The 15,918-nt window shown below is 43.9% G+C and overlaps 1 protein-coding gene across 2 annotated transcripts; it reads left to right on the top strand.

Moving 5' to 3' along the window:
- The first annotated feature begins 7,632 nt into the window (after positions 1 to 7,632).
- On the top strand, positions 7,633 to 15,202 carry DNAL4 (dynein axonemal light chain 4). 2 transcript variants are annotated; one of them, XM_083462442.1, is made up of 4 exons: positions 7,633 to 7,755; positions 10,131 to 10,332; positions 11,778 to 11,861; positions 14,169 to 15,202. In XM_083462442.1, the coding sequence occupies exons 2-4, from the start codon at positions 10,261 to 10,263 to the stop codon at positions 14,331 to 14,333; spliced, it is 321 nt and encodes a 106-aa protein (XP_083318568.1). In that variant the 5' UTR covers positions 7,633 to 7,755; positions 10,131 to 10,260; the 3' UTR covers positions 14,334 to 15,202. The 2 variants fall into 2 exon arrangements, with proteins under 2 accessions (XP_083318568.1, XP_083318569.1); XM_083462443.1 differs by lacking the exon at positions 7,633 to 7,755 and adding an exon at positions 7,801 to 8,085.
- The last annotated feature ends 716 nt before the right edge of the window (positions 15,203 to 15,918 follow it).

The following is a 15,918-nucleotide window of genomic DNA, read 5'->3' as shown; positions in this document are numbered from 1 at the left end:
TGGAAACTAGACTTAAAACTGTGGTTAAGTTGGTTAGTTGACAACCGTCAAACTGGAATACCCATGGACTGCTATGATTCTTTTTCAAGCTTCTCTGGTGACCACGTGACTTCTTGCTGGATGTATCTGTGATAACCCTTCACCCCTTGTGTGAACCCTGTAAAAGAAAATGCTGTGTGTGCGTCAGCCTTGAACAGGCCATATTCTGAGATGGGAGGCCACGTCTGTGCAGTTAATCTAGCTGTGTTCTTTTTTCCTGTTCTGATCCCCGCCATTCCCCCCCCCCCCACATTCTCAATGTGCCACTTAGGGGGAGGGACTTACGATAACTCTTGGAGCAGCTGACGAGAGAGTCTTCACTACTCTAGTGGAAAAGAAGACGTTGGGAAGAGATTGGAAGGGTGACTGGTTAGCCACGGGTCAGAAATGTAGTAGCTGGGGAAGTCTGTATGCCTTTTGAGTGCCTGATATATTACAATGGTTTTGAAACCTGTGAACCCACTGATAACTGCACCTGTGAGTTATTTTGCTTTCCTTTGGGGTTCTTGTGATTGCTTGTGTCGTATTTTGCTTCCTCCCTCACCTTAAACTTACCACTTGCCATGACTGGTGATACAACACGTTGGATCTTTCTCTTTCTCTCTCTCTCTCTGAACAAAAGGGGTGAGGGAAGGCAGAGCGGACAAAGTCGTTTCATAGATTTCTGGCTCCTCCTTTAAGGACTGCTTTATATGTTGCACTTTTAATGGGCAAAGTAGATCTAGAACAAGAATAGCCAATGTGGTGGTGCTCCTCCAGAAGTTCATAGAGTTGGAAGAGACCCTGAGAATCTACTAGTCTAACGCCTTGCAATTCAGGAATATGTAGCTATCCCCTACCTACAGGGATGGAACCTGCTTCCTTCGTGTTATCAGCACCACACTCTAACCAACTGAGCTAACAACATCTAGTCTAACAACATTTGGAGGAGGTTATATCTTTGATCTAGCATATAACCACTTGCCTCCTGTTACATGTAGGGTAGATACAGTATAAGCCACAGAAACCTACTACTCTCCAAATGGCGAGAAATCCAGGGGTGAAGCATTGCTGGATTTTGTTTCCTTCAGAAAGAGGCCGCTAGAGACTTACTGGTAGTTTGTGATATATGTTTTATTTACACATATATTCAGATGGAGCATAGGTGGAGATTCACAGAACTGAACCCATCAACAGATCTCCAGAGTTTGCTGCTCCCCATCAGATTTCCAGAGAAACTGCCAACACCACTGGGATTTCCTGGAGAACAGCTCAGCCCTCTATGTTCTGACTGGGGTGGAATCTACACACATATAAAAAAAGTTCTGAAAATGCTTTTTTTAAAAAAAAAGCGTTTTAAAAACTACATTGAATTTTCCATAAGGCTCACCATCGCCATTTAGTGTATATCGCACTTAAAACACACTTCAAACATTTTATTTGCAGCTGTGTAGCTGAGTCACAGTTAGGACTGTTTATATTCCGCATAGGTACAGAATTACCCCATGGGAGAAGGCAAGACCTGCTTCACGAATGGCTCTTTCTTCCGGAAGACTCCAGCTACACAGAGCTATCTCCCTAACAAGGTTCTCCATTAAGGGTTCTTGACTACATTACCAGAGTCATTACCAGCAGCCATGCTAGTCCAACCAGTTTGGCATACCTCACTCTTACAAGCAAGCATCACAGGGCCTGAAGGGACCCTGAGGTCATCCATTGCAACCCCCAATCTCATCCCATTATAACATTATTTGGAGCCACATACACTAGCTCTCCACAGTGTATGTGGAGTTGTTAGTGTCATGTCAGTACACACCAGTCTTGCAAGATATACCCACTAAAACTATAACATATAAAGCTGCTATCAAATTGTCCTGTTGCCAAGGGAACCCAAACCCCTCTGAGGGAGGAGACTAAACAGAAATCGGTGAGGGGATGGAAGCAATGATGTTCAAGTTGTAAAACACTGTGATCAAGCCTGAGGGCATAATTAGACCACTGGTCACTTTCTCACTCTCCTTCTCGCTCCCCCCTCCTTCTTTTGTACAGTTGTTAAACAGGATTTGACATGTGCTCACACATGTATGTGTCATATGTATTTTTTTTGTATATTTGATGGTTGACAATAAACTTTGGTGTTTGTATTTGATTCTCTTTAGGATGCTGAGGGTATTGTGTAAAATGGCAGACTTCATTAATAATAATAATAATAATAATAATAATAATAATAATAATAATAGGTGCAGGGGATTATTTCATAAGGCACTATTGATGTGCATTACAGGTCTTAATGATAATAATACAGGTCGCTGACACCAAGGAGCTTACATATATATTTGACAGCAAGGAAGGCAACAAGGAGAGGGATGAATTTAAGCAAATGCAGTTGCAGGTACTTGAGCTAGAGAGAGCTGAAGTGTCACACTGTTAAAGGCCTTGTTGCTTCTGATGGCGAAACATTAAGATGGCCCCCTGTTAGTGATGTCACAGTTTCTACTCCCCCCCCCCCGCTACGCACGCACGCACGCACGCGCACACACACACACACTGAGTGGCACTTGCACATTCCATGCAACACTTGCAAAAACTTGAGAAATCACTTTTCTTTCCAGAAGGAAATTACCGTATTTTTTGCTCCATAAGACACACTTTTTTCCTCCTAAAAAATAAGGGGAAGTGTGAGTGCGTCTTATGGAGCGAAGGGCGCTGCGCAGAGAGGGAGAACTGCGCAGCGCCCCTTCAGCGATGCGCCTGTCCTGCGAAGCGGGAGGAGGAACAGAAGGGGCTCCTTCTGTTCCTCCTCCTGCTTCGCTTAAGGGGCGCTGCACAGAGAGGGAGAGCTACGCAGCGCCCCTTCAGCGAAGCGCCTCTCCTGGCTTCTGCCTTAGCCGCGCGCAGCCTCTTCTGGGCTGGGGAAGCCTTCATCCTGCTGCCCAGGAGAGGCTGTGCGCTGCTATTCCATAAGCCAGGGCAGCGATCCCGCTTGCTGTCCTGGCTTCTGCCTTAGCCACGCGCAGCCTCTTCGGGCAAGGGGAGCCTTCATCCCACTGCCCTGAAGAGGCTTGGCACAGCTATCCCAGAAGCCAGAACAGCCAGAGGCTATCCCAGAAGCCAGATCCCTCTTGCTGTTCTGGCTTCTGGGATTCAGAATATTTTTTTCTTGTTTTCCTCCTCCAAAATCTAGGTGCGCCTTATGGTCTTATAGAGCAAAAAATACGGTATATATCGAAGTGAGGAGAAAAGAGAAACAGGAAAATGCTTGGCATCCTTGAAGAAAGTGAGGTAGCTAGATCCTACACACAGCAGCATGTTACCGGGGTGGGATGCATGGCAGACGGCTAATGTTAGTGCGCATACTTTGAGAGCAGGTGGTTAGAGGTTCACATCCCTGGTATGTCTATTTTAAAGGATCAGATGGGGAAAATAGGCCCTGGAGGGCTGCTGCTATTCAGCATAAATAATGCCAGGCTAAAGCGGCAAATAATTTTACCTGGTATAATAGGGCAGCTACTAAGGAGGCAAAAGAATACTCTTCCTATCCTCTTCACCAATCCAGGTACCAGACCTCAAGTCCCATTTTTAATTTGCTGGTGACTCCTGGATGTTTTGTTTTTTAAATGTTTTATTGAATTCTGTAACAAAAAGGAAAAGGACTTAACAATTGCAATTATGGGATATACATCTAAGAATACTTTTTTTCACTGTCACCTTACAGAGGAACTCATCTAATATTAACCACGGAATAAGATCAACAGAGAACAATTTTTATATAACGCAGTTATGAGGTCCAATGTTAACACACTAGTACCAATAACTTTGCAGATCATTGGCAGTTGCATAAGTAATAAATTCCCACTAATTGGTGTAGAAATGTTCTTCAGATCCTTTTGAGACTTTTCAATTGTGTGTTGTTTTCTCACCTATCACCAGATTCCAGACTTTATTACACCACAAGGACGACTGTAAATCTTGCAATGTCTTCTATTTTTTGAGCAATGGAAATTCAAGCAGTCACCAACAGGTGGCTCCTGGATTTATATACCCTGCCCTAATCTTCCTGCCACCCTTCACACCCAACCTCACAGCTACTGGCAACTATAAAGAGGTGCAACTTTGTGTTACCTCCAAGGTTTGCTCTTGCCCATGAACTAGCAGGCATTAGGAAGCACCAGAGAAATATCCACATGGCACTGATACAAAACCATTTATGACTCTGGATGTTGAATGCTCATTGCAAAGCTTGGGCCAGCATCTTCTGCTTTCGCCTCTCCAGTGCTGTCTCTGAACCATCCCAAATCTACAGGTTAGTTTAACATGAGTTGTACATTTACTCAACCAGCACACGTGATCTGCAAGCACATGTAGCTGCAACACATTTAAGAGCTTCACACAGGTGGCTATATCTGAACCAGTGAATCTACACTCCAAACTATTGTGGTTGCTGTGGCAGCATATTCATGGCGTATCGGGAAATGTGCCAATCTGCTCTGAACAGAGCCAGAAAACTCTGATGGAGTTCAAACACAGAGGGTGTGTTCACATTACCACTTTGAAGTGTGGTGAGGCTGTTGTTTTTCCAGTGTTTCACCATACATCAGCATGGCATCATTAGTGTCAGCTTCATTTCTGTTTTTGTACACACCAGGGGCCTTGATGTAACAGGGATGTCTATAAGTATTTGCATAGCTAGAGATGGATTAGCAATGCCTTAAGAACTCTAGCTGGTGTGAAGCTGGTTTAAGAAAAACCGCTTCAAACAGTAGGATTTTATAACCAAGTCCAGGACACACATGCATTTCAGATAATGTGTGACACAGACTAAAAATCTAGCACAGGAAATGTGGTAAGTAAATAGGAGAATGAACAGAACCATAGATAAATGTGTGGGGGTTTGGGGGGGGGTTTACAGCAGAGTGAAAATACTGAGGAAAGGGAGGAAGGGTTGACTGAGATCAAAGAAACATTTTCCTCAGAAAAATAAATGATTTCAAAAGTATTTAATAAAAATGGCATAGCTGAAAAGAAAACTATAAATATGGACCAGCGTGGTACATTTCACACAAAGAACAACAACAGATTGCTGAACAATGAAAAAAAAAATTACTGTAACAGCCTTTCTGCTATGATGACATATGGGGGTGGTGGTGAGGAAATGAGATGGTGGAGACAAAAGGTAAGGAGAGGAAATTAAAAACTTTAAAATTCCACATAGGAGCTATTTAGGGATGCAAAACAAGAGCACGTATAATCTCAATCAAAAAAGGAAGCTGCAAAGGAAGCCAAGAAATAGGACATGGTTCAAGAGGTCCTGGGATCCAGAAAGAATGTGTAATTTAGCAAATGGAAAAAAGCAGAAATATCAGCCACTATAAATAAGACTTAAGGTTAGCAGAGAACTGAAATCGTGAATAGCCAAACAGATGGGTTGCAAATACACAATATACTTGGATTGACTAGCATTTCTGTCAGTCTGGTTTGCCTAACATGTAATAGCTGCAGTCCGCCAGCCACGTACTACAGCCCAATGAGGCCAAATTGGCATGAGGTTTAAAACAATCATTTTTGGGTCAGGACTCTCAGACTCAGAGCTGGCCCAAGACATTTTGCTCTCTGAGGCAGAGGAGAAAATGGTGCCTCTGCCCCACATCAAACCAAAGTGCCTGGTGCCTGAGGACAATTAAGTTATTTTGACACCTGAAGCAGAACACCTTAGTTGGTTTGCCATATGTCCTCTTTTTCCAGGACACATCCTCTTTTTCATGGGTAGAGTCGTCATAGTGATCAATAGTTAAAAGTAGAAGTCGGCAAATGTGTCCTCTTTTTTGCTCTTCAAAATATGGCAATCCTACCACCAGCCCCTCTCCTCCCAAACTGGCTACTCTTTCATAACACTGCTCCACTTTGTCTAAACTCTAGTGTCTAGGGTCTAGGGTCAGTCCTAGGGGAGGATGGCTCCAACTGCAGCCTCCTTCTGCACTCTCTCACTGCAATGCCAGTTCACCCAGTCATTTAAGATGATGAGCAGTATTCCCCTTTCTTCCATAGCTGTCACGTGTCCCTTATTTGAAGGGACAGTCCCTTATTCCAGCGCCATGTCCCGCTGCTGTCCCTTATTGATAGATGTCCCTTAAATGTCCCTTAAATGATGTCCCTTAAATTTCAAAGGAAGCAGCTCCTCTCCCTCCCTCCCTGCCGGCCAGGGAGGACGGAGGCTCTAACTGTGTTGCTTGGCTGTGTTGCTCACCCAATAAGAAGTCTAAGAACGACTGGGGGGTGGAGCTTACATGTCTTGTGTGTGGCTAGTTAATGCAAGCTGAGGGGTTTTTTGAATGCTGGACGCCATTTTGTTGCACGTGCTGCTGCAAACTTTGCAGTGCAAAGCCAGGCCGGGGAGCCATCTTAAGTTGAGGCTGAATAGGCCTTGTGGTGCATGTGATTCAGATTCTATTCAGTTGAACCTCTGGTTACAAAGTTGGTTGGACAGTGTTCTCGAAGCTACCAGCATGAGTTTGACCAGACTGCAGGAGGACAGGAAGACTAGAGTGCCTGGAACAGGTGAGGCTGCAGGTCCCTTATTTTGGCTGCTGGTCCCTTATTTTCAAGGCTGCTGGTCCCTTATTTTCAAATCTGTAAGTTGACAGCTATGCTTTCTTCACCCACACCTCTCTTTGCAACTGTTCTCTTTTTTCAGATAGGGCCGTTGTTTCTCCATGAGTGAAATTAATGTTCTTTGTTATTGTAACAGGCTTGTGGGATCAAAGTTTCATTACTAGAACCTCCAGCATTCAATAAAATCCCACTCCTCGTTTCCAAAGCTCTCACTCCAGCGGTATAATTGAGGGCGTTTAGTTGCTGCTCTTGTGACACAATTGGGAGTCAGAAATCATAGGCACTTCTACTGAGATTCAGTAGCTGTCAACCTTCCCTTTTTTTGCGGGAAATTCCCTTATTCCAGCGCCGTTTCCCGCTGCTATCCCGGATTGTTAGATATCCTGTAGCCTGTCCCCGGGACAGGAGAGGCTGCTGATCCCTTATTTTTGAGGCTGCTGATCCCTTATTTTCAAACCTGAAAGTTGACAGCTATGCTGAGAACCATGCAGAGATGTACCAGCAAATCCAGATTTTTTCTAACCACCTTGCCTTGATCAATTTCCCCCAGCTTTCATTTCTTCTCCCAACCCCCACGCCCCATTAGTATTTTTATTTGAATTATTCACAACCGTTCAGTTTATTTTTTAATAAATACAGAATTCAGGGTCTACACAGGGTTAGGTTAAAAAAAAAGTTCCCTGGCACCCGCCTGCTGGGATACTTCCCTCCCAACGTGACGGGAGAGAGGCAGGAGAATGCCGGGTGCTTTGGACTGTGCCTACGGGGACAGAGCACCTTTAACTGCCTGGACAAATCACACCTTCCTTCCTACAACACGATCACAGCTGCAAAACCTCTGGTGCCGCTTTGCAGCATGTAGGCATTTTATTTATTTCCCAAATCGCATCCGGCAGCTTATAGACACCCCCAACTCCCGCCGCCGCCGATCCTGAAGGACCTTTTTTCCCCTCCTCGTGACAGACAAGCGCTCGCAACCTACCCGGCGTTCTCCGCCCTTCGCGGCTCGCCCTATGGGTGAAGGGGGAAGGCGGGACTTCCGGCGTCGGTTGCTAAGACAAGCACGTTTCCTTTCCTTAACAACCGCAGGGAGGCTGGTATTTGGGGCTCCGGGTCGAGGTGACTCAGGTGAGAGAAGCCGGGCAGGCGGGTCGGGCTCCCTGCGCCCCGTTCCCCTCTCCGCCCCGTCGGAGTGGAGCCTTGAGCGCTCCCGCCACCCGGAGACCCCAGCGCCCCCCACCACACCTCCCTCCCGGCCGGCCAAGGGCCACTCGGAGCGCCCCCAGCCCGCTCGGTCTGGCGGTTCTGGCCCCTCACAGGATGAAGCGCGCTCCTGGCCCTGAGCACCTCGCGCGGTCCGGCCCCCTTGGGGCGGGGGGGTCATCCCAGGCTACCATCTTCGCGGGGCGCGGGCTGGGTTTTGACGCGGAGCCTGGCGGGGCGGCGGACTCTGGCGTGGTAAGAGGTCTAGGCTGGATGAAACGAATTTCCTCAGGGAGCAACAAAGGCACCAAATGTTCCGCTGTTGCAGATCATTTCTCTAGCTCACCTGCTTTAGAACACTTTAGGTCTTCTTGCAATGTTTTGTGCAAATGCAAATGCAAAAAAAAAAAAAGTCTGCTAGGGGAGAACTAGGAACAGTAGAATCCATGAAGAAGGCAGAAGACAAACCTAAACATACCGTCTCTTGTTCGGGTTACTTCCTTTGGCCCATCGCTGTACTCATAGATAGGGAACATTACTAATAGAAGAGGAAAGTCATTCACACAAGTGCCCAGGCGCTAATGGATGTTTCATGTTTGCCAGTCTCTTGAGAACAGCGAACTTTTTCTCTTCCAGGAAGTTGGCATTGGCGTTAATTTTTTAAAATGTGCTTTTTTCATTTACAGCTCAGCTATGGAAACTCAGAGTGAGCACACTGAAATCAATACAGTATATCTAAGCTGCTTACATCCATTGATTTCAAAGGGCCTACTTTGAGTATGACTAATATTGGATATTTTCCTGTATAAGCAGCAGCATCAGATGTTGATATTTCGATAACATATGAGCCTGACATACTGAGTCAAGCTAGGGGTCTCTCTCTCCGATATTGCCTTCTTTATTAGAAGTTTTCCAGAATTTCAGGTGGAGATCTTTCTTGCCTCTTGCTAATCGATCCTTTTAACTGGAGCTGCAATGGTATGAACGTGGACCCTTCTATATGCAAAGCATGGGCTTTACCACTGACTTATGACGTCTGCCTGCTTGGGGGCCAGTGGGCACATTTGGAATTTTGCAGCAGTCACAAAATGGCTGCTTGTGGGAGGCATTGCATAACATGAAATACCTGCCTGCAAGAGAGAGAGAGAGAGAGAGAGAGAGAGAGAGAGACCAGAGCACAAAGATATGTCCACCTATCAGTGGAAGAAAGGCACCTACATCTGCCACCATTACACTCACTCACAGAGAGGTTCTTTGCATCTCTTGGAATAAAATCCAAGCCCATTTAGTTACTTAAGCTGTTCCCAAGGACTGCTTTTCTAGAACTGTCACCAAAGTATAAGGGCTAATTGGATACCCCTAAATAAACAACAACTGCAAAGAAAAGCTGTTTTTAGGCCTGCTGTTCTCATATCAGTACTCCGCCCCCCCCAAGAAGGCATCTAAACAAGCATTCAATTGATCTTTTAAAAATTTTGTGTATACATTTTTATGGGGAAATTAAGCACAAAAGTGGCTTTTGATAGATGATAAACTGGCAAAAATATCATAACATGGCAAAATATAGGATTTACCTAGGCTGACACCTCTATTCATCGCTTGGCTTGGGTTATTCCAAGGTCCTTTGAAAGATTCCATATCCATGATCTCTCAACCTAGAGTAGCTCCAGCCTGGGGGGAAATCTTTAGGGTTAAGAGAAAGATGTTTGCCCACCTTTGTGAGCTAATCAATCCATTTCAAGCCAGAGACTGGCAAGAAGTAGGGCTTGTGCAAAGCTAATCAGAGAAGGTTATTGTGGGATTAAGTTCCTATTCTTAAAGTTGACAAAATAAGCATTTTTAAGTGTCAGCCTTTTTTAGTTAGACCAGGAGGAATATAATTTCTAAATTATATCTCAAAGTACTTATGGACACATTTGATTGAATAGCTGTTAACTAGGCAGGATGTAAAGGACATTGTTCCTTTAGTGACAGATAGGAATATGCAAGCAAAAAGACGTACTACTCTGTAAGCTTTTGCTTACAAAACAGAGTTGGCATTTTGAAATGGCAGTAGCAAAGTCAAGCAGGCTGGGATTTTCACAGTATTTTAATATTGTTACCATTTCAAATTTACATCTTATGCTAATAACAACAGACAGTTGCAAAAAAGACCATCATCTAAAACTATAGCATTATAATCATGACTAGATGAATGGCTCATTCTTTATTTTGACTCTTTTAAAGATCTCAGATGTGTGATATCCTCATGCTGAGGATACGTCAACTGAACTATTTTCTCCCTCTCTTTTTCTCTTAAGCATCGGAATACCCTGCTTCTGCAAAACAGTTCAGACTGAATTCTAAAAGGTCCTAGCCTTTTCCTAGTCTGCCCTTGATTGGTTCCCTACAGGCTGCTCTGCCCCTTCCCAGGGTCACAGTGGACAGACAATGGCAGACACTGGGGAGGGGAAAAAAGAGGAGGCGGACTATAAGAGACTTCACAGCTTTCCACTGATCAGGGTAAGAATGGGAATAATGAAGTATGATACGTTCTTGGATCAGGAGATGTGGGGGCTTGGTGCCATTAGCTTCCATTTTACTTTGCTACTTAATTTAAATAGGAGTACTGAGGTGTGGGGTGAAGCAGACACTTTATTGGTATATCTCATAAAAATACAGTTGCACAAGGCACTCCCAGCAATCTTGTTAAAATGGGGATGTGTGTCTATTGCTCAGCAAACACCATCTTCTTTCTTTATTAAATTTCTATCCCACGCTTTTCCCCCAAAGAGTTTATTATCAAGTATTTTACAAAGTACACATGAAGAAGCAGAAGTCATGGTGTTCATTGCCTACAGTGGCTCAACAATTTCTGAACGATTGCTCAAAAGAAAGTGGTGTGCATGAAGGCATGAAAGAAAACTGGAAGGGTAAACAGAGTACCAGAAGAAGAGCCTTTTGGATCAGTCCTGTAGTCCATCTAGTCCAGGAACCTGTTCTTGCAGCAGCCAACCAGATGCCTATGGGAAAGAGGAAAGGCATGTGATGTTATGAGGGAGTTCTTCATAGTAGATGGGACAATAAGTGGGCAGCAAGAAAAAATGATGGAACATTTGAGGCATGTGGAGGAGGTATAAGTCCTGTATACACATACTACTTCTGGGTTAAATGAACACAAGAGGAGGAAGAGTGAGGACAAGTGTCCTAGCTCTGACCCCTCTTGCCATTCCCTCTACTTATGCGGGCTCCATCCATTATTTAAGACTCTGAAATATTGGGTTTTACATTGCATGGAGAGGCCACACAAGCAGAACAAGTCTCCCTGCTGCATGGGGAAGGGGTGGAATTAGCATGTTCTTTCTCACTTCCTGCCTCCACATTATTCTTAGCACAGAAGTAATAAGCATGGGCAGGATTATAATATCTCTAGGAATGGAGTATTGCAATTTTTAGCATGTGCTGCTGAGACATTTACCTGTGTAATAGGAAAGCAGAATGATTGGAAACCATTTTGTATTATCTTGGCATTTGAAAGTCTTTGTGTGTATGGCAAGTTCAAGAACTGCAAACTTACTTATTTTAGCAAGGTTTTCCTTACTGTTATACATATCTATATTTTAATGCAAACAGCTAGGTTTTAAAATCTTTGGCATGCTTCTGCCCCCAGTAAGGATGGAACGAGGAGAATGGGACAGAAAACCAATGTACCTCAGAGCTGTATCTAGCTTGGAAAGACGTCTTGCTTCAGGACTGCCATTTCTATAAACGGGGAGATATTCCAGTTGCCTAAATAAACTTCTCAGTCACAGAGGATTTCTCTTGAATTCCTGTGCCTGGCTTCTACACTTTCCATCCTTTGCCCACTCCTGGCCAAGCATGAAAGAAAGAAGAGGTGGTGGCCCCCAGATGGGTCTGGGAGTGTGGGTTGCTTTGTGGCTGATGGCCTTCCTTGCATTGTCTTCCAGCACACAGACATGCCAGAGGAGATGCGAGTAGAGACCATGGAGTTGTGTGTCACTGCATGTGAGAAATACTCCACCAACAATGAGGTATTGGTCATCTCTGAGAACTACGTGCTTGGATTTATTTATTTTTGAATGATAAGGAAGATACATAACAACAACAACAATTTATTATTTGTACCATGCCCATCTGGCTGGGTATGCCCAGCCACTCTGGGCGGCTTCCAACAAAGATTAAAAATACATTAAAATGTCACACATTAAAAACTTCTCTAAACAGGGCTGCCTTCAGATGTCTTCTAAATGTCAGGTAGTTGTTTATCTGTTTGACATCTGATGGGAGGGCGTTCCACACATTACTATTAAGCTCCCATGTCTGTGGGGGGAAATTAATTGATCTCTCTCTCAGTTGACTTGAAATTAAATTTAATTAGCCAATACAACAATAAATAGAAATAATTCAGTGATGATACCAGAATCATATTAATACAAAATACCCATGTAAACACATGATTGATTAAATTGGTGGAGCAACTAATTTCAGTTAAAAAGATAACTTCAATAAAAGTTACAAATTCATCCAAAATATAAATGTATCAAAATATAAATGTATCAAAGCTAACAAAAATGACCATATAATTGATATGCATAATGACAACAGTTTGTTTTAAAAAGCAGTTACATAATGAAGCCAAGAACAGCAGATAAAACAGTGTATGTATGTGTGTATTTCTCTCTCTATATTATGAGGGGGGAAAGTACTTGATCCCCTGCTAAATTTGTCCCCAGAAACCCAGAAGACAAAAGTCAGAGATTGATGTGCATTCTGATGAGTGAAATAAGTTTTTGATCCCTTTGCAAAAGATGACTTAGTACTTGGTGGCAAAACCCTTGTTGGCAATTACAGGGTTCAGACGTTTCTTGTAGGTGGCCAACAGGTTTGCACACATCTCAGGAGGTATTTTGTCCCACTCCTCTTTGCAGATCCTCTCCAAGTCAGTAAGATTTCAAGGCTGATGTGTAGCTACTCGAACCTTCAGCTCCCTCCACAGATTTTGATGGGATTAAGGTCTGGAGACTGGCTAGGCCACTCCAGGACCTTAATGTGCTTTTTCTTCAGCCACTCCTTTGTTGCCTTGGCTGTGTGTTTTGGGTTATTATCATGCTGGAATACCCATCCTTGACCCATTTTCAGTGCCCTGGCTGAGGGAAGGAGGTGCTCACCCAAGATTTGACGATACATGGTCCCGTCCATTGTTCCTTTGATGCTGTGAAGGTGTCCTGTCCCCTTAGCAGAAAAACACCCCCAAAGCATATTATGTCCCCCTCCATGTTTGATGGGTGGGAAGGTGTTCTTGGGGTCGTAGGCAGCATCCCTCCTCTTTCAAACACGGCGAGTTGATGCCAAAAAGCTCGATTTTGGTCTCATCTGACTGCAACACTTACACCCAGTTCTCCTCTGGGTCATTCAGATGTGCACTGGCAAACTGCAGACGGGCCTGTACATGTGCTGTCTTGAGCAAGGGGACCTTGCGGGCTCTGCAAGATCTCAGTCCCTTATGGTGTGATGTGTTACCAACTGTTTTATGGTGACTATGGTCCCAGTTGCCCTGAGATCATTGACAAGTTTCCCCCGTGTAGTTCTGGGCTGCAACATCACGATTCTCCTGATCATTGCAACTCCACAAGATGAGATCTTGCATGGAACCCCAGACCAAGGGAGGTTGACAGTTATTTTGTGTTTATTCCATTTGCGAATTATTGCACCGACTGTTTTCACCTTCTCACCAAGCTGCTTGGCAATAGTCTTGTAGCCCAGTCCAGCCTTGTGCAGGTCTACAGTCTTGTTCCTGACATCCTTGGACAGCTCTTTGGTCTTGGTCATGGTGGCTAGTTTGGAATCTGCTGGATTGATTGCTTCTGTTGACAGGTGTCTTTTGTACAGGTACTGTAACGAGCTGGGATTACAGGTAACACCTCTCCCTTACAGCAGGTGCTTCTAATCTCAGCTCATTACAAACAGTGAAGATACCAGGTAGTCTGACATCTGGCTGGTTGATAGGAGATCAAATACTTATTTCACTCATTATAATGCACATCAATCTCTGACTTTTGTCTTCTGGGTTTCTGGGGGTTTTCCTGTTGTTATTCTGTCTCTCACAGCTACAATAAACCTACCATTAAAATTACGGACTGGTCATTTCTTCGTCAGTGGGCAAACGGGCAAATTTAGCAGGGGAGCAAATACTTTCCCCCCTCACTGTATATATAAACAGTTGGTGAGCTTCAGCGGCAGATGAGAAAGAATCCATTTTTCTCTCTTTCTAACTTGCTGTTCCTTCCCCTTTGGCTCCTATTCCTTTCCTTGTTGAATCTCTTGTTTCTTCCCTTCAGAGTGCTGCCAAGATGATCAAAGAGACAATGGACAAGAAGTTTGGCTCCTCCTGGCATGTCGTGATTGGGGAGGGCTTTGGTTTCGAGATCACCCACGAGGTGAAGAATCTGCTGTACATGTTCTTTGGAGGCAGTCTTGCTGTTTGCGTTTGGAAGTGCTCCTGACATACTCCATCTCTCTCTCTCTCTCTCTCTCTCTCTCTCTCTCTCTCTCTCTCTCTTTTCAAGCTCACCACATTCAGGAGATTTCCCCCCAGACTTTGCATTGGTTTTTGTACAATTTAAAGGGCAGGCTTATTTTTAATAATAAAATATTGAGCTTTTTCTTATTTATATACCAGCTTTATGACAAATACTGAGTGTGTGCGTGAGTGTAAGTAAATATGTTTGAGCTACTTAATCCAGCTCATAGAGTGTTTGACTCTGATTTTACCAATGTGGCTTTTTGCTTAGAGGTGGGGATCAGGGGATGGTGACTGCAAGTCACAGTTTATGAAGCCATACATTGCAGAGAGAGCATGAAGAGTTTGAATCCAAACTTCCCATTGCTTCTCCTTGCTATCTCTTCCCACTTTCTGGGAGAAGACCAGAAAAAGGCATCTGATTTCTCTTTGCCCAGATGACAGCTGCCTGGTTGTCAGAAGTGTGTGTGCCAGCTTGACAAACCTGACCCAGTGGACGGTTGCTAGGATAATTGCCCTTCCACCTCCTCACTACACCTACAGAGCACTGATATAGCTTGTAAAGCGTATGGCACACAAATAAGACTATTTTGCATAGCATGTGGGATGGGGTGGGAGTGTCACAATGCCAATATGTTGTATCTTGTTCAGAAACTGGTCGTGGGAAGAAGCTCTGCCTGAGCTGCCAGTTTCTCAAAACTTTTAAGTACAATTGTACTTCCATTTTGTAGAGTCTAATAATGCTGTCACGAGGGTGTTGATTAACGGTCCTTATTGTATTTTCTATATAGTCTATTTGAATTTGGAGTGTTAAGGGGACTTACTTTTTACAATAAACTTTTTTTAAATGCATGGCTTATGTCTGGAGAATTCACTTGGATCCATTGTGTTTGTGTGTGGTGGTGGAAGGGTGGCATAAGCTTTTCATATATTTGCCAAAAGAGCAAATTCTACCGTGTATGTTATGAAAGGATGGCTTGTGATGTCAATTTTCGTACTTCAATTGTAGCTTATTTCCCCATTTGATCTTTCTGTGATAGAACTCAGGGTGGTGTAGGTAGGGCTTAAAACAACTTAAAACATTTGTATCTTGCCTTTCCTCAACAGAGATCAGGGCAGCTAACAAGAAAGTTTAAAATAACATACCACAATTTATTTTTAAAAAAACTTTTTAACCCTAAACCATATCCAGGAATCACATTTTTGCCTCTTCCTATGATATATGACTTACCTGAGTACTGTGCTGATATTTGCACTGTAGCTGGTATCTACTTTTGTTCCACCATGGCCTTGCTTATATAGTGGGGGATTACTGCATGGATGATCTTGCCTTACAACGAGGGACTTCCCAACTCTTGCATTGATATACATCTGGCAAAATATCTGTATGATAAACATGCGTAGTATTCAATATGACACCATGGGAATGTGCACCTGAAAGCTTCCTTAAGGGATAATTCACTGATGGCTTGCCATTGAATTATCCCACTAAAATCAGTGGGACTCTAGTCCCCGTCCCCACCCCAGAAACACATTAATGTTTCCTCACTCATCAACTTATTTCTTAG

This window comes from Podarcis liolepis (genome assembly GCF_965112155.1).
Source record: "Podarcis liolepis genome assembly, chromosome: 10".
Taxonomy (NCBI): Eukaryota; Metazoa; Chordata; class Lepidosauria; order Squamata; family Lacertidae; genus Podarcis; species Podarcis liolepis.
The sequence above is the reverse complement of the archived record's forward strand: the minus strand, read 5'-3'. Positions and strand labels throughout refer to the sequence as shown.

Excerpts from the sequence above, each read along its gene's own strand:
- DNAL4 (XM_083462442.1), top strand. The coding sequence starts at position 10,261 with ATGGCAGACACTGGGGAGGGGAAAAAAGAGGAGGCGGACTATAAGAGA. Across the intron at positions 10,333-11,777 it reads ACAGCTTTCCACTGATCAGG|CACACAGACATGCCAGAGGA; the intron begins GTAAGAATGGGA and ends ATTGTCTTCCAG. Across the intron at positions 11,862-14,168 it reads AATACTCCACCAACAATGAG|AGTGCTGCCAAGATGATCAA; the intron begins GTATTGGTCATC and ends TCTTCCCTTCAG.